This window comes from Lepidochelys kempii, chromosome 1 (genome assembly GCF_965140285.1).
Source record: "Lepidochelys kempii isolate rLepKem1 chromosome 1, rLepKem1.hap1, whole genome shotgun sequence".
NCBI lineage: Eukaryota > Metazoa > Chordata > Testudines > Cheloniidae > Lepidochelys > Lepidochelys kempii.
The window spans coordinates 254,657,610-254,685,062 of NC_136380.1; the positions used below are offsets into that span (position 1 = coordinate 254,657,610).

At 41.2% G+C, this 27,453-nt stretch overlaps 1 protein-coding gene across 2 annotated transcripts in view; it reads left to right on the plus strand.

Annotated features, from left to right (window-relative positions):
* Positions 1-27,453, plus strand: part of CRY1 (cryptochrome circadian regulator 1) — a 74,721-nt gene that overhangs the window by 40,588 nt on the left and 6,680 nt on the right. The window contains exons 3-13 of one of the 2 annotated variants that reach the window (XM_073324442.1): positions 820-962; positions 2,473-2,657; positions 5,281-5,369; positions 5,793-5,933; positions 6,023-6,334; positions 17,808-17,959; positions 18,066-18,268; positions 19,106-19,207; positions 21,243-21,333; positions 22,315-22,386; positions 22,470-22,574. In XM_073324442.1, coding sequence (XP_073180543.1) covers positions 820-962; positions 2,473-2,657; positions 5,281-5,369; positions 5,793-5,933; positions 6,023-6,334; positions 17,808-17,959; positions 18,066-18,268; positions 19,106-19,207; positions 21,243-21,333; positions 22,315-22,386; positions 22,470-22,566 — 1,587 coding nt within the window. In that variant the 3' untranslated portion in view covers positions 22,567-22,574. Of the gene's footprint in view, positions 1-819; positions 963-2,472; positions 2,658-5,280; positions 5,370-5,792; positions 5,934-6,022; positions 6,335-17,807; positions 17,960-18,065; positions 18,269-19,105; positions 19,208-21,242; positions 21,339-22,314; positions 22,387-22,469; positions 22,575-27,453 lie in introns of both variants that reach the window. The other variant, XM_073324433.1, reaches the window with a different exon arrangement.

A 27,453-nucleotide genomic window follows, 5' to 3' on the forward strand; every position in this document is an offset into this window, starting at 1 on the left:
CTGGTCTCCAATCAACTAAAGTGCCCCTGCCAGCTCAGCACAAACACTCTCTAGAGGAAAACTGTAGAGGCCTCCCAGAAAGACTCTTAAGAGTATGTCTGCGCTGCAATGTAAACCCAGGCTTAATAGAACTCGAGTTAGCAGACCCTGGGTTTGTTAACCTAGGGCTTGAGCCTCTACAGTCATTTGTAACCCCAGGTTAGGAATTGTTGAACCCTGGGTCCAGTCTCTACATTGCATCATGTGGGCTCGCGTCCAACCACCCATATCCCAGACTTCCTAGCATCCTCCCAAAATGTTTGTGGTGCAGTGTGGGAAAACTTAACTGTCCACCAAACTTGACTGTCCAGAGGACAAAGAAAGTAGGCCTGTGGGATTGTGGGATACCCTGGGAGTCCACCAAAAGTATGTCTGTTGCACAATAAAACAACTGTGGCTGGCCCATGTCAGGTGATTCAGGCTGTGGGTCTATAAAACTGCATCTTGGTTTTCTCTTTTTTTGAGGTAATTTTTTAAAAGTCACTTTGATTGTTTTTTGAATTAATTCTGTCTGGGAATTTATCTTCCCATGCAGTTAACTGACAGGAATGCTTAAAGGGCAGCATTTATTCTCTGGGGGGAGAAAGTGTTGAATAATGGCGAGAGGGAGGCCTGGCTTTTAGTTTATCTTTGCTACTGCTACTCTTAAGGTTTTTGACTTTTGCTGATGTGCAAGACTGGATTATTATCTAATTAGGTGTGACGGAATAAGTGTCTCTTTCCCTCCATTCCCCGGCACCTGTTGTTTCTAACCAACACTTCTTTTTTCCTAAATTTCAGGAATGGAACATTGCAAAGCTTTCTATTGAATATGATTCTGAGCCATTTGGGAAGGAGAGGGATGCAGCAATTAAGAAGCTGGCTAGCGAAGCTGGAGTGGAGGTCATTGTACGAATTTCACATACGTTATATGACTTAGACAAGTAAGTTACCACTGTCTTAAGTTTACAAAGTAGTAATGTGTGGTTTTTATGCAGCATTCAGTCATTGTTTTGCACAGAAACTGCAATGCACAGTTTGCAGTCTTCTTTTCTGTATGCTTAGTCAGGTTTCATTCCTCTTCCTTCTCTCCACCCCCCAGTGAAATAATGACATCTTATTTCAATACTAAGTAGAGTTTTGAACTCCAAAATGCTTCAAGGAAGCCAAAATATCAGTCCTTTAATAAAATATGCCATAATCGGTCTATAAAAATGGCCGCCTACTTTTTGTGAGGATATGGTGCATAAATGCCTGTAATTCACTTTAAATAGGATTTATCGTGTTTAAATTTTAGTTTTTGTATATAGTGCAATATATACCGATTTTTAACAGTTTTCTATCATTCCATACCATCGGGGTGATAAAGAACCTGCTCAGAATACTAAAGGTCAAGATCAGTACCCTTGCTTCAATTATTACAGTCTTCAGTATGCAAATATGTCAAGAAGTTTAAAGTCCTTAACTGTTTCTAGTGAGCTAGTTCTGAATCGAATATTTTTCAAACACTCCCTTTCTTTCATTTATGTATCTAGAAGGTTATTGGGGATTGCGTGAAATCACCATCTTGCCTGGCACGATGTCTTGTTTATATTTTTCTACAGACCACTGTATTTAATGGATTAGTACTAGATCCCTATTATACATACATAATCCACAAAATGTAAAGTATTGGTCCCACTGAGATTTTGATAAATTTATTAGCTATGTTTTAGTTTCCAGTTTTATACTGTTATAGCTAATTTAGAAGTCATTTATTTCAATCTCTCCAGTAGTTCCTCACATTTGTATTTTTCTTTCACTGTTTGGAACCCACTGTTTCATCAGTAGCTGGGGGAGGGGGAACAAATTAATGAAGTAGTAAAAAAAAATAAACAAAAAATGCTGCTCCCTCTGCACAACATGGTTTTGACCATTCTATGCTACAATATTAGGGTTTGTTTAAATTCTGCTTCAATGTTCTCTGGAGTTTTAGGTATATCTGAAGCAAATTATTCTTGAGGAAAAAGTGGAGTATAAAAGCGGGGTGGGGGTGTGAATGCATGTACAGTGGCTGCCATAAAAAGCATTAGATCTTCATTTTTTGCCTAAGTAAAGTTACCATATTATTCCATCGGAATACCACAGTAATATTTTCTTCCAAATTGCAGTTGTAAAGCATTTAATTGGCGGCTTGTATGTATGTCTTCGTCTTTGCAATAACTTTATTTTTACTGCTGTTTCTAATCTGTTTGAGCATGTGTATATATTTGTTTACCTTAAACATTTTTATTCATTATTTGTTTACTGCTGAGAAGTTTGTTTTCAACCCAGAAAGCAAGAATAATAATCACTTTGTTTATGTAATAACAGATTTCAAACTGCAGGTAAGAACAGATTTCCTGTGTGTGCATATGTATATAAATTTGTAATATGCACTTGTATGAAATGAAGGCATTTGTTTTTTGAACACAGGATTATAGAATTAAATGGAGGACAGCCACCTCTTACCTATAAAAGATTTCAGACTTTAATCAGTAGAATGGAACCACTGGAGATGCCAGTGGAAACCATCACTGCAGAAGTAATGGAAAAGTGCACTTCGCCAGTTTCTGATGACCATGATGAGAAATATGGTGTTCCGTCACTAGAAGAGCTAGGTACGTTATAAGACTTATATTCATTCACTGCACTATGTTAGACACATTTTAAATATTACTTAAAAAATGTCCTACATGCTTATTTCAATCTTGTTCGGGTGCCAGGTGACTTTTACGCTTAAGCTTCATAATTAAACTAAAACTGCTGCCATCAGATCAACCTACAGCAAAGGTGGAAAGCCTAAACAAGTGACTCCAAGACTTTTTTTGGTATGAGGCTAGATGGATAGGTCAAACCCTATATTTTTTGGCTTCCTGCAGCATAACCATCTTCCCATAATATCAGACCACACTTCAGAGCACACTTGTTTGAAAACATTGTAGTTAGCTAATATGCTTAGAATCATAGGACTGGAAGGGACCTTGAGAGGTCATCTAGTCCAGTCCCCTGCACTCATGGCAGGACTAAGTATTATCTAGACCATTCCTGACAGGTGTTTGTCTAACCTGCTCTTAAAAACCCCCAATAATGGAGATTCCACAACCTCCCTAAGCAATTTATTCCAGTGCTTAACCACCCTGACAGTTAGGAAGTTTTTCCTAATGTCCAACCTAAATCGCCCATGCTGCAATTTAAGCCCATTGTTTCTTGTCCTATCCTCAGAGGTTAAGAACAATTTTTCTCCCTCCTCCTTGTAACAACCTTTTATGTACTTGAAAACTGTTATCATGTGTCCTCTCAGTCTTCTCTTTTCCAGACTAAACAAACCCAATTTTTTCAATCTTCTCTCATAGATAATGTTTTCTAGACCTTTAATAATTTTTGTTGCTCTTCTCTGGACTTTCTCCAATTTGTCCACATCTTTTCTGAAATGTGCCCAGAACTGGACACAATACTCCAGTTGAGGCCTAATCAGCGCAGAGTAGAGCAGAAGAATTACTTCTCGTGTCTGTCTTACAACACTCCTGCTTATATCATTACAGCTCCTCTTTTGTATTGAACACCTTCCGTATCTTTGTGCTCCAGGATAGCACCCTGTGTTCATACAAACCAGTGCTAAAAACCTATTTCTGCAAAGCCACAAAGACATTATGATAAAGTAAAGAAAGTAAAATAATAAAAAGACTCCTTTATCCTCATTCTGTTTCTAGTGTATTTAGTCTTCAGTCACTTCCATTAAACACAAGCAAATATGACTATTACTTTGCCTTTAGGCTGTCACCACAGGTGTCTGGAAAAATCTTGTCAGACCTCCACTGCTCTGTCTAGTCCAGTTCAATTCAAATAACACAACTTGGTTTAATAGAACAAAAAGTAAAATATGTATTTGATCAGTTTAGCATATAATTCAACACTTAGTAACAACTTTGCACATCACTTTTTACATAATACTGTTTACAGTAATGATCTGTGTAGTTATCATTGTTTTAATCTCGCAAACACAAGTGCACATATGAAAACATGTCAGACTAATCATAGCATGGTGAATCAAAGAGATACTGACAAATTGAACTTTTTGACATTCACCATCAGTTTCTCCTGGAACACCTTTTAAATATGTCCGGATCCTTACAAATAATTTAAAAATATTTTATAAGGATGTTTCTGCTCCTCCAACAAATGTCTTTTTTCAAACTTGGGGGGGAAAAATTACTAGCTTCTTGTTACACTCCAGAATACTGTAAGTTGTCACTATAGCAGGTACAGAATTGTCAGACAAATTTTCAAGTTGACCTCGTCCCTTTCAAAAATTGCAGTTTTAAGACCCAATCTAACAAAACTTTTAAGTATCTACTTCAGTGACACTACTGCACTGATTGCTGAGTCCCTGTGTTATGCAGCATACCCTTCTCATTGGTTACTGACTTAGTTCCTGGTTCTCTGCTCTGCTCCTAGGCACTCAGTTTTTCAGTAGAATAGAATCCTAGAAATATAGGGTTGGAAGGGCCCTCAAGAGTCCATCTAGCCCAGCCCCCTGTGCTGAGGCAGGACCAAGTAAATCTGTTCTTAAAAACCTCCAATGACAAGGATTCCACAACCTCCCTGGGAAGCCTATTCCAGTGCTTAACTATCTTTATAGTTGGAACATTTTTCCTAATATCGAACAGCTAACCTAAACATCCGTTGCGGAAGATTACCTTCAGTGGACATGGAGAATATAAAAACTTGTCTCTCTAAATTTTTGTTCCAAATTTAAAATTTTTCAAAACAAGCTGTTAACATTTTGGCTGTCCTTTGTTTTTTTGTTATGCATTTTTCAAATTCTAATGGAAAAGGTTGTCTCTTTTTAAAAAATAAAAATCTCTGTAGTTCTTGCATCCCAAACGTTACAGAGCTGAAAACTCAACAATGAAACTGTAAACAAAAATGAAAATAGTTTTTATTTTTAAATTATCCATGCCGAGGGAAACGTAAAAAAGAATTGAAGTAAGATCTGTCCACCTTTGCCTTTTATAATAGAGCATCAAAATCATATTTAAATTGGTTGCAGGTAAATGGTGTTCTAAAGTAGTTTGCCAAAGTGACAAGTCCTACCAAACGTTGTTTTAAAAGCTGTATTCTGCTATCCAGTGATGTTCTCAAACCATGATACGGTTATTCTCCAAGAATAGGGATAACTACTGTTTCTTTGTGCTATAGTATTAAAAAATGTTGTTTTTCTTCTTTTAATTCACCCATCAGGTTTTGATACCGATGGTTTGCCTTCAGCAGTGTGGCCAGGTGGAGAAACAGAAGCTCTCACACGACTGGAAAGGCACTTGGAACGAAAGGTATGTTGCAGATCATTGCTGTAAGCAAAAATTGGCATCTTGAAAACCATGGTTAATTACTATTACAAATAAGTATGGGGGGGAGAGCAGAATTTCCAAGAAATTTCAGCCAAAGACCAGTATCCTGATACAGATTGAATAGCTATTTTATTTTTTGTAATGATTTTTAAAAGTCGATGAAAATTTAGACTTTCAACTTGTGTAAAAATTGAACTAAAAGAAAATTTGATAACATCTCATGTAATTTTGAAAAATATATGAATGCTTTTTCCAGTGGAGATACCGTCAGTCACAAAAAGTGACTATAAAGATAACTTCTTAATCATTAGTTACGTTTCAGTTGTATATTCAACTTTATAATCTTCTTCTCTGCCTGTGAATCATCTAATCTATAGTCTACCAATTTGTTTTTCTTTTTCTAAGGCTTGGGTAGCAAACTTTGAAAGACCACGAATGAATGCAAATTCCCTTCTTGCAAGTCCCACAGGGCTTAGTCCCTATCTGCGGTTTGGCTGTCTGTCCTGTCGCCTTTTTTATTTCAAGTTAACGGACCTATACAAAAAGGTATGAACTCAACTTGGTCAGATAATCATGTTTATATATAGTGAAAAAAACTCTAATAAAATATGTTTTCTTTTTGTGATGCCTTTCAGGTAAAGAAGAACAGCTCCCCTCCCCTCTCCCTATATGGCCAGCTCTTGTGGCGTGAGTTTTTCTACACAGCAGCTACTAATAATCCACGCTTTGATAAAATGGAGGGAAATCCCATCTGTGTTCAGATTCCATGGGATAGGAATCCTGAGGCTTTGGCCAAGTGGGCAGAAGGCAGGACAGGATTTCCTTGGATTGATGCAATTATGACACAGCTCCGGCAGGAAGGTTGGATTCACCATTTAGCCAGACATGCTGTGGCATGCTTCTTGACTCGAGGTGACCTGTGGATTAGTTGGGAAGAAGGAATGAAGGTACAATTTTTCATTAATGAATTTCTGATGTAGATAATAAGAATTATATACAAAAGATATCCATTGGTAAATGCATCAACATAGGTTTTAAAGCTTAAATCGTGGTCAAAACATTCAAACCATGTAGTTCTGATAGGAGTGTTGAGGCCTAACTTTCAGGTGCAGAGCGTGCCCTTTTGTAGATGTATAGAAATGGCCTTTGATGCTTAGCTTTAGGTAACCCAGTTTGAAAATTGAGGTCAGCATTTATTAAATCTATGGGTTTTTAAAAAATTTAAATAGAATATGGGGGAATTGAGTAGATGACTTCTTGAGGTCCCTTTCAGCCGTACATTTCTATGATAAGAATAAATACAGTTTATTCATCAGCTAATAGAAATTCTTTCCCAAACATACGTTCCACCCCCCTCCCTTCCAAAAAAGAAACCACCAACCTTTTCTTTTCAGGTTAGTAGAGAAAACAAAATGGGAATTGAGGTGGGGGCAGGAAAGTAAGTGGTGAGGACACTCAGCATCTGGCCATATCAGACCCATACATGTTGGACAACATGATTTGTGAGTGATCACAATTAGTTAGTACAACTAACTAGTACCAAATCTTCCTAAAACTGGAGACATGGCCATTCAAAGTACAATGTTGTGTGCGTCTCATTGCTATTATTTGCACCATTCTTTGTTCAGTCCTTGTGTTTTATTATCTGAAACACAAACAAAAGCATCTCTAAATATGGTCACATTTTTTAACTAACTACAGTTATAAACAAAGTTTTTACTGTTTGAAACTTGAAGATTAATACATTTGCTGGCTGTGTTGTAAGCTCACTTATAATATTTCTTTTAATTATTTTTTTAACTGTTGAGTTGTGCTCACTTCCATTTTCCTGTTTCACATGTAAACAGAACTCTTGGTTATGCAAGTAATTGCACGAAAAATCCTAAGGCAACTTGTCTTACGCAACTTATACACATATAAATTATATATCTGTATGCCTATAACATACAGCTTTGTGCATTTGATTGTACATATTACAGATATTACTTGGTCTACCCGTGGAGTAAATAACCTAACGTACAGAGGAACATTTGTGTAGTATAAAAATATATAAATTATACCTCCCTGTGCTGGTGAGAGTGAATCTCTCCTGCTAATTCTAGGTAGTATGTTATACAATCTTAGCAAGTATGCTTGAAGGGGAGCATCTAGTGGAGCAATTGTGTACTTACGTTTTGTCTCTCACCAGCAGAAGTTGGTCCAATAAAAGATATTACCTCACCCACCTTATATCTCTAAACTTGTTAGATTGGTGGCCACTTCAATTTAAAAATGCTTAAAAGTCTTGCAACTAAATATTTTTCAGAAAATACATAACTTGTTTTAATAAAAAGGCATAATTGCAGGTATTCAAGCAAGTTTTATAGTTTTTTTTAATATCTTTAAATAGCTCTTGTTAACTGATACTGATTAAATTCTACTTTTTAGCTTTCTGAAGTGTTCTAATTTGGAATGAAGTATTAAATACAAGTTTAGCAAGAAAATACCTAATTAACCCCTCCCCTCCCCCACACACTTTTTTGCTGTGTATTAAACTTTACTATTTTATTTCTGATTTCTAGCAGAACATGTTAATTCTAGTCATGGGTCACATTAATATTTGTGGTTTAGTATTGTCCTGGGAAGGGAATTAGATGGTTTGTTTTTGTTATATAGAACATCTTGAGATTAGGTAAGTTTTAAAGGAAAAGTAACTACTTGCTGAATACTTTTTAAATGTGTGCTAAATAAGAATATATGTATTGAAAAGGAACTTTCAAAGCAGCTATTTTCACTATTTAGAATTTTCCTTCAAGGAATAAGATTCTCTCTCTTTCATACAACAATCTTAATGATGCTTCTAAGCAGGGGAGCTTGTTTTATGCAAGTTAGGATTGACCAGATCAGCTGTCTCTATAGAAAGCACTGGAAATTTGAAATTCTTCTTTGAGTGTCCTCTGCGACTACATAGTCCCTGTCTTGGGAGTGGTGCAGCAGGACGGTAGAACCTTCTAGTAGAAGTGCCCATTAGGTGCCCACACTCCCCTGTACACCTCATCTAATGCTCAAGTATGTTCTGAGGGTGAGAGTTTAAAGAGGTTGTGGCACTGTTGGCACCTCATTTCCTTCCAGCTGCAGCAGTAAAAGAATGTGAACCAACAGATCTCATGATCCACTGATACTTATTGCCTGTATCTTAGTGTAATGCTGTTAGTTCATAGTTCTATAGTTAGTAGTCTATAGTTAGTTTTTACTGTAACCTATAAATTAGGTTAGATTTAGATTAGATTGTGGATTTAAGAAGAAGCTTTATTTTTCAATACGGTTGATCCCAGTATGAAGAAAAACAGGCTCAAGGAGTGCACGTTTTGCACACAGGTCTTCCCAGTATCTGTCCTGCAGGTTCAGTGTTTTAAAATGTTTGGGGTGGAGCCATTACCCATCTATAGCACGTTCACATCTTGGGCTAGCAAAGAAAGACAAAAGAGACTTCAGACCCTTTTATTACTAGTGGTCTTGTCTGTCAAACTTCTGGGATCCAAGAACTCTAAAGGATCAGAAAATAAGGATGGGAGGCCTGAATCAGCTCTGAGTACATCTGAATTCAAGAAAGTCGGAACAACGAAGGGATTGGTCCTGGCACTAAGCTCCAGTTCCAGATTGGTGGATTTGACCATTTCTAAGCCCTCCAATCTGACTCAAAAAATTAATGCTTTATTCTGTGGAACTAGTTTCCGACTGTTTCTCATGGCTCTTCTGATAAGAGACTGAGATGGGACACTAAATGCAGAGAATCTCCAATATCTGTTCCACAATCTAAGACCCCCAGCTGGATTGTTAGGATTTGTCATCACTTTACATGACCCAGATCCCTACCACGGTCACTTCATTTGTTGCTTCAATATTGGATCCACAGATGTAGAGCCAGATCCCACGAGCATGCCTAGGATCTGATCATTTTCAGATCAGAATTTCTCTTCTTGGCACCTTATATTCTGAACAAGAGATGTAATGAAGGATTGGAGTGACCATCAGGATTGGCCTTGGAGTCCTTAGCCATATTGGTCAACCCAAGCTTACCACGGTCACTTTATGAAGCATGAATCTTCAGTCCTGGTACATCTTTCACCAGAACCAAGGGTTCTGGATCTGACACCTAGAGAGTGTTCCCCATTGTCATAACCATTCAGCTAAGGGTAGCCTAGAATTCCTCCTTACCTGTAAGGGGTTAAGAAGCTTAAATAACCTGGTTGGCACCTGACCAAAAGGACCAATGGGGAAAGAAGATACTTTCAAATCTTGGGGGGTGGGGCAGAAGGGTTTTTTGTGTGTGTTCCATCTTGAGAAGCAGAGAAGCATCAGGTCAGAAAACTCCTTCTCCTGTAAACCACCCTAAAAGTCTCTCATATTACAAAGTCCAGAATGTTAGTTCCTGGAGAAGGCATAAACCCCTCCCATTGCTGCTTCACCAACTGTAATGGCTCCTTAACCTCACGGCCATACACAAGTTCAAATGGTGAAAACCTTAAACTGGGATGTGGTACAGCCCTGTAGGCAAAGAGCAACTGCTGCAACACTAGGTCCCATTCGTTGGAGTGCTCATTTACGAATTTACGTATCATGGCCCCCAAAGTTCCATTAAACTTCTTCACCAGGCCATTTGTTTGATGATGGTAAGGGGTGGCAACCAAGTGGTTCACCCCATGAGCTTCCCAAAGGCTTTTCATGGTTCCTGCCAGGAAATTAGTTCTCGAATCTGTAAGGATGTCAGAGGGCCAACCTACTCTGGCAAAAATGTCTGTTAGTGCCTGGCACATACTTTAAGTCCTGGCATTGCTCAGAGCTACTGCTTCTGACCATCAGATGGCAAAATCCATGAAAGTCAGTATGTACTGCTTTCCTCTGGGTGTCTTTTTTGGGAAAGGACCCAGAATATCCACAGCTACTCACTGAAATGGGACCTCAATGATGGGGTGTGGCTGGAGAGGGACTATAACCTGGTCTTGGGGTTTTCCCACTCTTTGGCACATGTCACAAGACTGGACATAGGTAGAAAGATCCTTGCCCATTCCCTCCCAGTGGAAGGACCTCCCCAAACGCTCTTTGGTTCTGTTCACCCCAGCATGGCCACTAAGATGATCATGGGCTAAGCTCAAGAGCTTTACCTGGTACTTAGTTGGAACTACTAACTGTGTCTGAGGATGCCAGTCTTCCTGGTGCCCACCAGACTTTTGTATAAAAGTCCTCTTTCTACAACAAACTGGGATCGATTAGAAGAGCTGAGAGATGGTGGGTTGCTCCGTGCCGCTGGCAAGCTCCCTGGAGGCTTTCATCTGCTTCCTGTTCAGCCTGGAACTATTCCCTTGGTGCTGGAGATCTCAGTTCCTCACTGGATTGTGAACTTGGGCTTGGTCCCTCTGGAAGCGATGCAGGTGATGGGGCTGTTTCCGTTGACTGACTGTGAACCACTCTCTGCTGGTGCACTATGTTGTGTTTCAGGCTCTGGCTGAGCCTTTTTCGTAGGTTCAGCTGCTGCTGCCAGTGCAGGCTTGGTGGTGCCCTCTGGTGTTGGAGGTGTAGGCAGGGTTGCAAGTGCTGGACTCAGTGCTGGTTGCTTTGCCAGTTCCGGTTCTGGGACTGGCTTTGGCTGGGTCTCTGGGACTGGATCCACTACGGCTGTTGCAGTCGTTGGCAGGGGTTCCAGTTCCATCACCTCCGTCTGAGTCTCTGGTAACACAGATTGGGCCCTTGTTGAAGGCTCAGGAACAGAGCTAGGTGTGACAGCTCGCTTAGCCTGGCTGCGGGTGACCATTCCCACCCTCTTAGCTAGCTTCACATGGTTGTCCAAGTCTTCCCCCAGCAGCATGGGAATGGGATAATCATCATAGACTGCAAAAGTCCACGTTCCTGACCGCCCTTGTACTGGACAGGCAACCTGGCTGTAAGCAAGTCAAAAGAGTTTGACTTGAAGAGTTGAATCGTCACTTGGACCTCTGGGTTGATTAAGCTGGGGTCCACTAAGGATTGATGGATAGCCGACACTTGTGCTCCAGTGTCCCTCCACGCGATAACCTTCTTCCAGCCCACACTCAGTTTCCCTTCGCTCTGAGGGAACTTGGGAGGCATCTGGGCCTGAGGACCTTTGGTGTGACTCCGGTGTAATGAACTGCAGTCTGTTGGAGTTCTTGGGGCAGTCGGCCTTCACATGCCCCAGCTCATTACATTTAAAACATCGCCCAGCTGACTGGTCACTGTGGCAAGGTGGGTTGCTGGAGACTGGTGTTGGGTGACAGTAAGGTGTTTGGGTTTTTCCTTGGATTGTAGGTGGGGCCTTGGGCTGCCCCTGGCGATAGGGTGTTGTCTCGGGTTGCCCCTTCTGATATCCGCTCCAACTGCTACTAGTTTTTTTTCTTTTTCACCACCTCCACCTATTTGGTTCCAATCTCCCCTGACTCGATTACTGTTTTGGGCTTCCCATCTAGGATGTACCTTTCTGTTTCCTCATGAACACCCTCTAAGAACTGCTCCATTTGCGTTAGGAAAGAGAGATCTTCCAGAGATTTAACACTTGCTCCTGATATCCAGGCATCCCAATTTTTTACAGTGTGGTAGGTGTGTGGAGAAAATGCTATGTCTGGTTTCCATTTTAGGGCTCTGAACCACCGACGGGCAGGCTCGGATGTTAGCCCCATTCTGATTCTGGCCTGTTTTTTAAAGTTCATAACTGTTCATGTGTTCCTTAGGTATTTCAGCCGCCACATCTGCTAAGGGTCCACTGAGGTGCAGCCTCAGCTCTACCATGTACTGGTCTGCAGAGATCGTGTACCCAAGGCAGGCCCTTTCGAAATTTTCTAAGAAGGCCTTTGTATCATCGCCTACCTTGTAGGTGGGGAACTTACTGGGATGGGAAGCGGTACCTGGAGAAGGATTGCTAGGGTTGTTTGGTATACTTTGCTTAGCCCTTGCCATCTCTAACTCCAGTTCATGCTTCCTCTCTCTTTCCGTCTCCTCCTGAGCATGCTGCTGGGCCTCCATAGCTCTCTCATGGGCAGCTTTTTCTGCCTCCATCCATCTCTCGTCAGCTTCCAATCTGGCTAATTCTAATTTCTTTTGGACATCACTGTCAGTCATCCTACCTTTTCTGTAGCCTATCCCGAGAGCTAGAAAGAAAAAAAAACACTTGTGAATTCCCCTGCAGGAGGTTAACTACACTGCCCTCAGGCAAAGGAAAAAAAACTCCAGGTGCTCCCAGCTTTAAAAAAAAATCCTTAAAAAAACCTCCTAGGGAGGCTTGAGAATAATATCCTAACCAATTGGTTACACAGTGATCACAGACACAAACCCCTGGGTCTTCGGACAATGGAGAAATCAGTCAGGTTCTTAAAAGAAGGATTTTATTTTTAAAAAAGGTAAAAATCATCTCTGTAAAATCAGGATGGAAAATAACTTTACAGGATAACAAAAGATTCAGAAACACAGCAGAACTTCCTCTAGACTTAGTTTCAAAGTTACGAAAAAACAGGAATAAACCTCCTTCCAGCAAAGGAAAAATTCACAAGCAGAACAAAAGATAATCTAACACGCCTTGCCTGGGTTTTACTTACAATTTTTATAATATCAGAGACTCCTTATGACAAAGAGGGGGAAAAGTTGGACTCTCTAAGGAGAAAATTATTTTTACCAGCTTCTTTAAACATACATGTGTCCAATCATCAAGCAGTAATATCCAAGTATTATTTTCACTTCTGGGAGAAGATCTCAATGTTAACCAAGAACCTCTCAGAGGATCAGAGAAGCTTAACAACAGCTCTCATTAAAAAGAGCCAGAATGTGGCAAAACATGCCCTTAGGGCATTGTTTGATGTTTCTGACACTGCTTCAAGAGCTAAGGCATCAGCAGTAGCACTCCACAGATGTGCATGATCCTCATCTTTGCCTATGGAAACGGACAAAAATTAAGGATTTACCTTCTGAAGGAGACAGGCTGTTCAGTTAAAAAACTGTTGAAGTGCTGGAGAAAATGGACACACTCCACTGCGAGATCTATGGGGTTATTACCTCCCTTATTGTAGAAAGACATCTGCAACTATGTTCAAATTTGAGAGACAATACTTTCTATCTTCTTCCTCATTATTATTATCATTATTATTATTATTATTTATTATTATACCGTTAGGAGACGTCCTTATTACCAACAACACCACACAGCCTCTCAAATTCAGGGGAGAAAGAGAAATCCTGCAAGCCATGAATGAGGACAAAGAACTTCTTAACTACATCTTCCTTTCCTTATGTCAGACCATGGGTTTGATGTGATGAACAAGGGCATCAAACCAATTTCAGTAAATACCACCCATATTTTAAGGAACAGTCTCTCTCATTTCTACAGTCCGTGGACAAATATCACCTTGGACAGATGAGTTTTAGATACAGTAAAATAAGATTATACCATCCAATTCAAATTTCTTCTTCCATGCAACTCCCCCACCCCTCTCCCTCTTCAGGGACCCTTCCCATAAGAACTTAAGGATGGAAGCACAAGGAAGGTCTGTTGCAATCTGGGGCTATAGAAAAAGTTCCATTAGGTTCCAAGAACAAGGGATTCTACTCTGGGTACTTCTAATCCAAAAAAGAATGGAGGTGACAGACCAAATCTAAACCTCAGAGCTTTAAACAGGTTTATCAGGAAGTTTCAGCTGAGAATGGTAATTAGGGGGTTGATTATTGCCTCCTTGTCTGCTCTGAATTGGTTTGGTACTCTTTATCTCAGGGACACTTTTTCATAAAACCATTTCTAGTATAGGCTCCTACCTTTTTGGCCTACCAACCACACCCAGAGTCCACCAAATGCACTGGTCTGGTAGCAGCATATTTGAAGAGAGAAGAAATTTTCATTTTTGTGTATTTAGACAATTGGCTTCTGAAGGCTCCATCCAAAGAAGAATTACAGAAAGCCATTTGGATTACTCGTGTTTTTATTTAGAACACTAAGTCTTCTCATAAACAAAGAAAAGTCTTTTCTCACACCATCACAAAAGATTCCATTCATTGATGTGATTCCCGACTCAATAAAAGGAAGAGAATGGTAGTTTATTTGTTAACTCTGTTGGGTCTGATGGCATCCACAACATATTTGACTCTGTATGCCGAGCTCAGAATGAGACCTCTTCAGTGCTGGCTACAAAGGAATTTCAGACCCATTACAGACCGCATGCAAAAATTACTCGCTGTTCCAAGGAATACTTGTCTTTTGCTAAGGTGGTGGCTGGAACTTCAAAATACCCTCAAAGGCATTTTTGTTCAGCCTTTCTTCTCCTTCTTTAGTAATAACCACCATAGATGCTTCAAAGACAGGGCGGAAGTGCATCTTTGCAGTCTGTTTATTTGAGGCCCTTTGAATGACAGAGAATCCCTGTTACACATAAATGTTTTGGAACTGAGGGCAATCCAGTTAGATTTCAGAGCATCTCTCTCGCAGCTGCAAAATGCAGTAGTTCAAGTGGCCATGGACCATGTGTCAGCAACCTATGTGAACGAACAAGGAGGAACTTTATCATCTTAACTTTGCAAAGAGGCAGTAAAACTTTGGGATTGGTGTATCCAGCACAATGTATACTCAATTGCTCTGTGTGAAGCAAGTGAACACAGTATGATTGAAGATCAGTTGAGCAGAGATTCTTTGCAGACAAACAAATGGTCTCTTAAAAAATATGGTAATTCAGGATATTTTCAGCCTTTGGAGATTTCCAGACAGAGATATATTTGCAACCAGATTCAATAGGAAATGTCCCTATTTCCGTTCAAAACTGGCTCAGACAGCCTGTCATTGACGTATGTATTCCTCCTAGATTGGGAAGGCGGGTTCAGTGTATGCATTTCCCCCATTTCCCCTCATTTTCCAGTGATAAAAAGGGTAAGGCAAGATTCAGCTAGCATGATTCTCATTGCTCCAGAGTGGCAAAGACAATAGTGGTACACCGAATGCCTTCATTTATCCAAAGGTAATGACAAAATGCTCCCATCATCAATGGGCCTACTACCCCAGCAGGAGGGGAAGGTTGTCCACCCAAATTTTCAGTCATTATATTTGAGAGCTTGGGCGATAGGCCTTTGACAGAGTTAGAAAGATTGTGCTCAGTTCAGGTGCAAAGAATTTTAATTAATTCCAGAAAACTATCAACTAGAAAAAAGTTATGGGTTCAAGTGGAGAAGATTAGTTTTTGTGGGCAACTGGGAAAGGTGTTTGACCTGGTGTTAGCTCCAGTACAACTTATTGTAGAATATCTATTATGCTTAAAAAGAGTGGGGTTGTCTCTGCCTTCCATTAAGGTTCATCTAGCTGTATACCATACTCACGTTAATGGGAAAAATATATATATATATATATATATAACTAAATTCAAATTCCATGGCATGACAGGGCCCTGCACTGGGGGATACAAGTTCAGTAGCCCTTTCAAAAAGTTTGACCAGCATTGGTCAAACTTTTTGAAAGGGCTACTGAACTTGTATTTCCCCAGTGCAGGGCCCTGTCATGCCATGGAATTTGAATTTAGTTTGGACTCCTCTCTTGTCTAACTTGAGCTTATAGTTAGCTGCTCTTTGTTTCACTTATCTGCGAAGACCGTGTTTATGATAGCAGTTACTTCTCAAGAAGAATTTGTGAACTACATGCACTGGTGTGGACCTCCTCCCCCTTATGCACTTTTTATAAGGACATAGTGGTTCTTAGACCAGACCCTAAATTTCTTCCTAAAGTTGTTTGAGTTTCATGTAAATCAGACCATTAATCTATTCTTTCCCAAAGCCTCATTCATCTAAAGGGGAGAATTTAGATTACATTCTTTAAATACCAAGAGAGTACTCTCATATTACTTAGATAGAATAAAGAGTTAAGTCTTCTTCCAAGTTATTTATTTCATATGCTGGTAACTCTAAAGGTAAAGTCATTTCTCTCAGTCCTCCTGTCTAGATAGGTTAGTGCATTTAAGAAGAACTTCTTTCCCTATTCCTAGTCTGTCCAGAGCTCATTCTACTAGAACAGTAGCTACATATGTGGCTTTTTATAAACATATTGCCCTTATTGAGATATGCAAAGCTGCTACATGGAGGTTGTTTCACATTTGCACAGAGCATTATGCATTGGATACGGCATCCTGGTTACACACCCAGTTTGGTAGAGTGGTACTCCAATCCTTGCTTAGTTAGAGCTCTTCATCCCTCTGTTCAATTTGCTGTACTGCTTGCAAGACTATCCCAAGAGTGGGGATATGCTGAGGATGCTCGAAGAAGAAATGAAGGTTACTTGTAACTGGAGTTCTTCAAGATGGGCTCTGCATATTCATGCTCCCCGACCACCTTCCCCACTCCTGCAGAGTCCAGATTAAAATATCTTGGGTTTTCTGCTCTAGCAGTGGAAGGAACTGAGGGGGCAATGTTCCTCTGCCCCCTTTAAACTCTCACCCTCAGAAAGTGCTCAAGTGCTGGACAGGGAGGGCAGGGGAGCATGGATGCCTAATGGGCACTGCTAATAGAAGGTTCTACCATACAGCACTGGTTGGCATGAGTCACAAGAATGTAATTATGCAGTGTCGATCTCTAAGAACTCAAGTTACAAGTAAGTAAGAAACCTTCATATGTCAAAGCTGTTAAGTTCTGAATTTTTTAGAATAAGTAATTATTAAATGTTAACTGTCTAGTTCACCTTGAATGGTCTCTTGCAACATGTATAACAGTCTGTTCCACCTTGTATTTAGCTGTGACACTGAGTACCTTTCCCAGACTGGAAGAAGAGCTCTGTGTAAGCCCAAAAGCTTCACTCTTTTTCACTAAGAGAAGTGATCCAATAAAAGATATTACCTCACCCACCTTGTCTCTCTAATTATTAAGTTAACTGTTAAGTTAATTGAAACCATTTTTATAGCTTTTTGGAAAATTAATTACCTAATGCTTTCTAGTGGGAAAGTTATGTAGCTTTCTAGTAGAGAACATACAGAGCTAACTAGGTAAGAAAATTCCACCCCTAACCAGAGACAGTGTGGTCTAGTGGATAGAGCGCGGCACAGGGATTCAGGAGACCTAGGTTCTATTCCTAGCTCTGCCACTGGCCCACTTAGGTGACTCGGAGCGAGTTATTTCACTGCTCTGTGTTTGTTTCCCATCTGTAAAATGCATTTGTACAAAATATGTCCAACTTCTGTGCTGTAGAAGCCAGATATACCTCTTTTCCACTATCCCACTTGAATGGACTATAAAGAGGTACTTGTGTAAATATTTATTGAGCACTCTTTGGATGTTACCAAGTCTGTTCAAATGTCAGTACTATGCTCTTAAATGTTGAAATGCTATCTTTTCTGACATCTTGATAGCTGAGCAATGCTTAGGAATGTTTGTGGAAAAATTTAACACATTTAGAATAACTTGATACTGTTATTTCTTAAGGTGTTTGAAGAATTGCTGCTTGATGCAGATTGGAGTGTAAATGCTGGAAGCTGGATGTGGCTTTCCTGTAGTTCGTTTTTTCAGCAGTTTTTTCACTGCTACTGTCCTGTGGGTTTTGGCAGAAGAACTGATCCTAATGGGGACTACATCAGGTAATCTCATGTACAATCCACCCCATAAATATTATAAAGCCATCTTTGAAGTTGCCTGAGTTTTAAACAGCTATGTGTTTTAAACTATACTTTTTTTTCTTTAAAGACGTTATTTGCCTATACTTAGAGGTTTCCCTGCAAAATACATATACGATCCTTGGAATGCCCCAGAGAGCATCCAGAAGGCTGCAAAATGTGTAATAGGAGTTCATTATCCTAAACCAATGGTAAATCATGCAGAGGCAAGCCGCCTGAATATTGAGAGGATGAAACAAATCTACCAGCAGCTTTCACGATACAGAGGCTTGGGTATGACTGTAGTCTACTTCGTATATTTAATTGAGGTTTTGTCTCCCCTTCAAGTTGTGACAACCCATTCTGTAGCTATGGGGACCAGATATGAGCCCAGTGTCGGGGTAGCCTAGTTAACCAACAAAAGTGGATTATAAGAGCAGTGTATCCTTCTAACACTTGTCTTTTCCCTCTCACTCACCTCTTCCCAGCCCTTTGCAATTCATCTGGTCTGCACCTGCCTATGGAGTTCGTCCTGAAGTTTCTTTAAGATCATGTCATCTCTAGGGCATCAAAATAGACTTGTATAGATTAATTTTACTACCAGATAGAATTACTGCAAGAAAAAGTTACAGTGGAAAAGGTCTTGCAACCTTAACTATACAATCTGCTATTCACAAACATGGTAGTTTATCTTGAGAAATTAATTTTAACCTTTGTTTACATTCTTCCATCTATTTAAAAAAGTCCACTTCTCCCACTGTTGTGCAACATGTGCATTTGTTGACACCTGCCTGTCCAAATAATGGCTGTATTCCAGGGATGTGGGGTATATACATAGATATGAAGTAACTTGTGATGTCTTTTACACTAAAATGCACTATATTTAACATATGCAATTAACGTTTCTTGCAAAAATACTGACTTTTTGATAAGTAAAATAATTATAACCTAAAATTACTTGGAAAGATATTCCAATTTACAGTAGAGGAGGAAAAAAATAATTCTCCCCACTGATGAAGTTCAACTACTAAAGAAAATACTGTTGAGAGACAAGGGAAGATATATACACTACATCAAAACACATGTGCTTGCCTCAATATTGTTGGCAATGAATTTTGTTTCCTTGATTAGGTCTTCTTGCAACAGTGCCTTCTAACCCAAATGGAAATGGAAATGGTGGCCTAATGGGATATTCACCAGGAGAAAACATCTCTGGTTGTAGTAGTGCAGGTGGTAAGTAGAATCTCCTCAGGTCCAATACTTTTGTCAGAATAGAAGTTGCATAAACGCCTTAAGTGAGCCCCCTAGCATGCTACAGTAACTCCTCACTTAACGTTGTAGTTATGTTCCTGAAAATTGCTACTTTAAGCAAAACGATGTTAAGCAAATCCAATTTCTCCATAAGAATTAATGTAAATAGCCGGGGTTAGGTTCCAGGGAAATTTTTTTCACCAGACAAAACACTATGTTTTATTTATATTTATATCTATAGACACACACACAGTATAAGTTTTTTAAACAAACAATTTAATACTGTACACAACAATGATGATTGTGAAGCTTAGTTGAGATGGTGAAGTCAGAGGTTGGAAGAGGGCAGGATATTTCCCAGGGAATGCCTTACTGCTAAATGATGAACTAGCACTCGGCTGAGCCCTCAAGGGTTAACACGTTGTTAATGTAGCCTTACACTCTGCAAGGTGGCACGAATGGAGGGAGGGGAGACAGAGACACACACCATGTGTGCATTGCCCCTTTAAGTACTTTGACCTCACTCTAAGTACATTGCCTTTTTAAGTAGATCAGGAAGTTGAGACAGCAGCTGCTGCCAGCAGGCTCCCTCCGTCCTGAGCCCTGTCATGTCTTCCTCCTCCTCTTCTCCCCCAGCCCCCCATGGAGATGAGGTGCAGGAGGAGAGGAACACCCTGATATTAGCCCCCTCTTTCCACACCTCCCTCCCCCCTTACACAGCAAGCAGGAGCAGCTCCAAGACATAGGGCAGGAGCAGCACATGGCAGTGTGGGGAGGGACAGCTGAACTGCCTGGCAATTAGTAGCCTGCTGGGCAGCTGCCACACAAGGAACTTAAGGGAGCTGATGGGGGGCTGTCGGTTCACCCTGGTTCCAAGCCCCCAACAGCTAGCTCCAACGGCCTGCTCTTCCTGCAAGCAGTGGACAAAGCAGGTGGCTGCCAAACAAGATTATAAGGGAGAATTGCGCAACTTTAAATGAGCCTGTTCTCTAATTGATCAGCAACGAAACAACGTTAACTTGGATGACGTTAAGTGAGGAGTTACTGTATTATGTAGAAACAGCTACCCTCATGAAAACAGTTTTGTGAAAACAGCTCTTAAGAATGATTTCAGATCCACTCTTCCACCATAGCTAATTTTTGCATGATTATATAAATGTTAAGAGTCGCTCATCTGAAGAATAGGTACATTCAGCATAAGTAAGTAGAAAGGAATGTTCTTTAGAAAGGAATGGTCTAACCCTTGTAAAAGTATTAATACATTTCAAGCAATTCTTCAAAACATTTGTACATCTATTTCCCTCCTAGGAATCATTAATACCTTGTGATAGTGGTAACATCATAAATTAAATCAAGCTGTAAACTCTTTGAGGCAAGGCCCATTTTTGCTATATTTGTACCGTGCCTAGTACTTTGGAGACTGTGGATACTCTAGCTACCAACCCAGTACAAATAATGATGGTAAAATATCCCAAACATACCTACAATACATAATGTATAACTTTTCAATTGGGTTTTAATTAAAAATATTTTTAGCCTACAAACATCCTTTAGGTGATGTACAGATGTTAGTATTTTATATACAGAATATAGGGAATAAAACATGCTCTGAAACTTAAACATCAAAGGCAAAACTTTCAAAGGGGCTTCAGTCCAGCATACAAAGTTGAGGAGACAATTTTGCATTATCAGATTCTTGTGTACATAAATTGCATTTGTATTTTTCATATCAGGAATGTGAGTCTCAGCTACTTGGTTGATGCACAGAGATCTGAATTGGTTTGAGCAATACCTTGGACATAAAATTTTCCCCTTAACTTCAGAGGTTACATTTAAAAAAAATCTTCATAAATTTCACTTTACAGAACCCTTTATAGCTTTAGAATGCAATATTCAGTAATTCCCATTTTGTACAAGACAGTACATATTTCAAACATTACACTTAATTATTTATTAAATGTTCAATCTGTGCTGTATTCTATGCTAAAAATTTTTTTTTAAAATGTCCTTTTTTCAGGAGCTCAACTGGGAAGCACTGATGGTCATACAGTGGGCGTTCAGACATGTGCCCTAGAAGACTCACATGCAGGATCAAGTGTAATACAGCAGCACGGTATTATTCAGCAAATAAAATGTGTTCAGAAAAGTTCTCATGATTCTTGAAATTGTTAAAAACCTCAGTTTCCCTGGGCCACTTCTCCTTTGGCCCTATGCACCTTCCTGCCCCTTTGCAGCAGGGCCGCAGCCTGGCAGGTAATGGGTTGGAGCCCCTATCTGCTCCCCCAAGCCTACCCAGCACTGCTCTGTCCAAGGTGCTACTCCTTTTGTCAGGAGCCAGTCCTTCTCCCTTGCTGGCCAGGGAGTGACTGCCTTCTCCCTAGCTGGGCAGCCTTTATATAGGACCTAGCTGGGTCGTGATTGGCTGCCCCTTCCTGATTGGCTCTCCCCAGGTCTTCACTGATTGGCTGCTGGTCTGCGCAGCCTCTCTGGCCTGGTTGAGCCCTTTTTCTCAGGGGGTGGGGCTCTGCCCCACGACACACTCCCATTGCAATCTCGGCAGAGGTTGAGGGTTGACAATACAGATGTGGAGACAGGACTTCACTCTCACACCTTACAGGCCTCCAGAACATGGCTGAAGCAAATGTTTGGGTAGAATAGAAAAACTTGTTCTTGCTTCTGCAGTACATGCTCTGTTGATAGACAATTCCAACACTGAGGGCTGTCGGGCAATTTACATGAAACAGAAAATTCTGGTTCATCCCAGTTTAGTTGTGCTGTTGACTCCTGGTATCTTAAGAGAATAGTAAAAAGGATGAGGTGATTGGACAGTGTCAAAACTAAAGTTGGTAGTAGTTAGAAAAGGGGTGTGAAGAGGGGTGTGTGTGTGTGTGTGTGTGTGTAGAGAGAACTTCTTAGTACGAGAATTTTTCAGCAAACAAGAATGATTTAGGTCAGACTTCTCTGTGTTTGGGAGTTCAGGGTTTGGCTCCCCTTGTTCATACAAAAGCTTAATGGATACAAGCGTATAACTGATAAATAAAAGGAAAACACAGGAATGATTTAAGTAAATGTATACTGTATTTTAACAGGTTATTCTCAAGGCAGCAGTATTTTACATTATGCCCACGGAGACCATCAGCAATCACATTTACTGCAACAAGGTGACTTATGTTTTAAAAGATGTCATTTGGATACATAAAAAACAAAATAGTTTCTTAAGTTAGGTGTTGATTTCATTTTTCAGGAAGAACAGGAAGCACTGGCATCAGCACTGGGAAACGCCCAAATCCAGAAAAGGAAACTCAGAGCATTGGGCCGAAAGTCCAGCGACAGAGCACTAATTAGATTGGTAAGAAAGGAGAACTCTAAAACATCTGGTTGGTGAGCTAAATTACTATATAGTGTGTGCACCCATTAATGTACAATGTGTGTGCTGTTGCATGGTATAAAGCGGAGCAAATACACATAACTACTGACTGAATGTGGCTGAAAAGGAACAGCAGCTATGCTCTGCTTTCTTGTGCACACAATTGTGATGGAAGTGGAAGGCTGAAAAGCAAGTTCTTCTTTGAGTGCTGGCCCTATGTATATTCCATTGTGAGTGTGCATGCACCTTAGACTAGAGAATTTTTGAAAGCAGTGTCCATAGGTCAGCGCCTGTGCCCCTACTCTCTTCATGCTCTGCACCAAGTATATAAGGGATGGGGAGGACTGATCACCTTTTCAGTTCCTTCTTACTACCACATGGCCTAAGTGTGAGTCGCCAGTGTCCAGACCTGCTTCTTTCTCTTCAGCCTGATCCTTAAAACCTGTAAATTATTTAAAAGTTTACCCGCTTTATCTTTAGCATAGTTAATGTTTTTAATAGTTCTATTAGTATAGCTAATGGATAGTTAAATCCCCTCCCTGGGGACTCATGTGCATCCCAGTATGTAAATTAGATTATGCCTAGATTATCTGGCTTTAAAAGCTGCATCTCCTGTACTTGCACCTTCCTGGTCAGTGACAACCACCAGCGCTGCCTGTACTGCTTTGGGGAAGTGCCTGCCATCTTCCAGATGCAGTATCTGTCACTACTTTCCTAGCTAGATCCCTACGGGTGCGAGAATTCCGGCTTAAAAAACACCTCATGGAAAAGGCTACGAAGCCCCAGTCAGACCCAAGTCGAGAAAACCCCCTGTATATTAGCTAGAGTCGTCAAGGAGTCTGCCTCCTGGTGTGAAGCCTGATGCAGGAGCGATGGAGAATATGCCTATGGACCCTTCATCAGGGGTTCCTCACAGGAGCAGAGCATGCTTGTATAAGCACAGAAGCAGATCTCCCCTCTAAGTCCGCTCCAAAGAGGACAGATCTCTCCCTGTCCAATTCAGGCAAGTCTTTGTGCCCAGGGTCAATCAGCGTTGTCTTGGCAAATCACACTGGATTTCTGACTACATTTAAGCTCTGCTACAATCTTGCTAAAATGTCTCCTCCACCAAGAATAATAGCTCACTCCATTGGGGCTCAGTCCACTTCATCAGCTTTTCTCAGCAACGTTCCGGTAGCTGTTGTATGTAAGATAGCAACATGCTTGTGTGTGCATTCCTTTTCCACTCATTATGCCATCACTCAAGTCTCCTGGGATGATGCCAGTTTAGTAACAGACTTGCCAGTCTCTCTTCAGATGATCCAAAGTCCCTCCACCTGTAAGGGAACTGCTGATGAGTCACCTACAGTAGAACATATATGTGCACTGGAAGGAGAAAAAGCAGTTACTTACCTGTATAGTAACTGTTGTTCCTCGAGATGTGTTGTGCACACACACATTTCGTGACCCGCCAACCTTCCAAACTACTTCAGACATTACATACAGCAATGTGAAGGAACGGAGCAGCGGGCAGCAGATATTCCCCTTGTATACCCTCACCTGAAGGCATGAGGAGATCACGGCAGCATGCACTGCCTAGTAGTACTACTGCACTGAGCATACAAACCTCTACATTGGAATGTATGTGTTCACAGCACGCCTTGAAAAACAACAGTTACCATACAGATAAGTAACCATTTTTTCTTGCTAGTTTAGACTCTCCTCTTACTCTCAAGACAACGGATCTTTCCCTTAGTTCGCTACAGATTCACCTGGCACAATCGGTGCATGTCACCCACCATCGGGGGGTTATTCAATCTTTACTCACCTACCAACAGCCAGTTTCCAGAAGGTTCTGATTAGAACCTTTCTGCCAGTAAGGAAACCAACCCCTGACTGGGACCTTAATTTAGTACTTTCAGGTCTCACTAAGCTACTCTTTGAACCAGTAGCTATGTGTTTCATGTCTCACCTGTAGATAAATGTTGCCTTCTTCATTGCTATCACCTTGGCCAGAAAGGTAGGTGAACTTGGGGTCCTAATGGCTGTACACAGTATCCCATAAGGACAGAGTCTCTACATCCAACAACTACATCCAAAATTTATTCCTAAAATTGTTCCATCATATAAATCAGTCAGTTCATTTACCTGTGCCTTTCCAAAGCCTTATGCCTTTAGTGAGGAGAGGAGACTTAATTCTCTCGACGAATGATGAGTGTGGTCATTTTTACCTGCAGAGAACAAAACCGATCAGAACAGTCATCTAGATTGTTCATTTCCATACCAGAGTGAGTTTGAGGTCAAGCTATATCTTCTCAGTGGATCTCTGGGTATATCCTGTTCTCTTATCAGATGGCACAGCTTCCTCCCTCACATGGGGTAAAGATTTACTATGCAAGGGAATAAGCAGCCTCAGAAGCATCACTTCAAGAAGCATCCCTGCTTGGTATTTGCAGGACAACCTACATGGAGTTCCATCCACACATTCATGAGGCATTACTCCTTGGTCCAACACTCTGCCTTTGACTCATCCTTTGGGGCAGTGGTTCTACAAGCAGCTATGCCACCTGTGTTCTTGCACCCGCCTCCTCTCTGAATACTGTTTGTCAGTTATCCATCGGGACCAGCACTCAAAGAAGAAAGGGAAATAGCTTACCTTGTTGTAACTGAAGTTCTTCAAGATGTGTGGTCCCTATCTCTCTTCCACTTCCCACCCTCCTTCACCTCTGCTTCAGAGCTTGGCAACATTCATGGTAGAGAAGAAACTGAAGAAGCAGTTGGTCTGCCCCACTCCTTATACCCTCACGATAGAGCACAGGAAGAGTAGGGGTGCAGGCATGGACCAATAGACACTACTTGCAAAAATTCTCTGGTCTCAGGCACCTGGAATGCATGCGTACCCACAGTGGAATAGATAGGGACTACACATCTTGAAGAACTCCAGTTACAACAAGGTAAGTAATTTCCCTTTGTATGGGATTGGATAGTGAATTGGCCTTGGGGCTGTGGTACAGGGCTTTAGAAAGAAAAGCGCTCCTTATGGATGTCCTAAGATGTGCATTTAGGCCTTGGCTCCTCAGATTCTCAGGCTCTGCATGGTTTCAAGGCCAAGACCTCTGTGTGATCTGTACCACTGTTAATTTCTCTTAACGTGAAAGAGTAGCATGTAGTGTGGTTTTTTTTTTTTTGTTTTTTTTTCATGCTGTCATAGCCATATGTTTTTTACACTTTCCATTCCTTGGGTTCTTCCTGTGATGGGGAGGATTAGCTAAGTATAAAGGGCCATAACTGCAAGTTTAATTCTTTGACAGCACTATTAGTCAATTTTCTCATGGTAAGATCGAATGTGTCTTGCAGCCAGTGTTACTGCATGTTGACACATCTTCATAAAGACATTGCAGTACGTTGTTGACACTGCTGTGATTTCTGTGGCTCTGTCTCGGATTAAGTCAGTCTCCTCTGATTCTTTATCTCCATCACCCTACTGGCTTCTTGAAGCATTGGGAATGGAATCTCGAGACCCTGCTCCATTTGCTCCGAACTACACTTCCACCCCGTTATCTTACATATCTCAAGCAATGTGGATGTGCTTCACTGGTGGTTCTTCGAGTGATATTCCCAGGGGTGCTTCACTGTAGTTGCGGCAGTGCCTTTGCGTCTGGAGTCGGAGATCTTCAATAGCAGTGCCCATCGGACCGCACATGCGCACCTCACCTCCCCTGCGCTGTGTGCAGGTAGTATACATAACGCTGTTCGGTCCGACTGCCCTCAGTTCCTACTCTACTGCCTGCATTCTGGTACGGAACAATTAGCAGAGCCCACTTAGGTAATGTCTTACCTGTTTTCCCTCTCGTAGTTAGTTAGCTCCTTCATTTTCTTTTCTTATCCTTCATCCTTTAAAAAAAAAAAACAACCTTTTTTGTTTGCCCTATTTCCCATCAGGGAAACTATTCCCTCACCCTTATGCAGGGCTCCTCCGGGTTTAAGCGGTGTGTGTTATGTGGGGCCGCCTTCTCTATAACAGACAGCCACGCCCAATGTATCTATTGCCTGGGAGAGGGACACGTTTCCCAGAAGTGTTTCCACTGTCTGGGCTTAAAGCCCAAGAGCAAGGAAAGACAGGGACCTTAAACTCAAACTATTCCTCATGGAAAAGTTCCTGCGACCAGTGTCGGACCCTGGTTCTTATTCCTTACTGGAGAGACCCTCACACTCAGCAAGGTCATCTGCCAACTCTCACTTCCCTTGCCTGAGTAAGGGAAGATCATCCTCTAACCAGGCTGACACTTAGAAGAGAGCCGTCCCTCCTTCAGCGCCTGAGGCACAAAGTGCAGGAATGCCATCTCTGGCTAGATCCGTAGTGCGAATGGCTTCTGAGAAGAGGCACAAAGCTGCTCCTAGACTGACTACCTCGGCCCCTGAGAGTAAGTCTAAGGACCGTGCCAGGGCGAAACAGTAGGTATCAGCGCTATCTCCTGTTGTGGGCAACCGAAGCAAGCCCTTTATCTCTTCAACGGCTCCAGGTCCATTTTTTGTGCCGAGGACGCTGTCTGCACCACCACTGACAAAACAGCTGGCTCCAGTGAAGCCCTCAGCCCTGACCTGCGCACGGCACTGAAGCTTTCGGCTCTGAGAAAGACTCCAGTAGGGTTGCAAACTCCTACTAAAGCTACGGCTCTGAAAAGCACTCTGGCGCAATCTGCTTACTCTTTTTTCCATATCACACCTCAGCACCGTGCTCAATACAGGCACTGAGCAGAGATCACTCGCAGGAATTCACACAGCTGTCAGACCTCACTATATCTGACACTGCAGACTCTCCGCTTCTCAGACAGGAGGTGTCCCAAATCTCACCCACTTCTCAATCAACACACTCTTCATG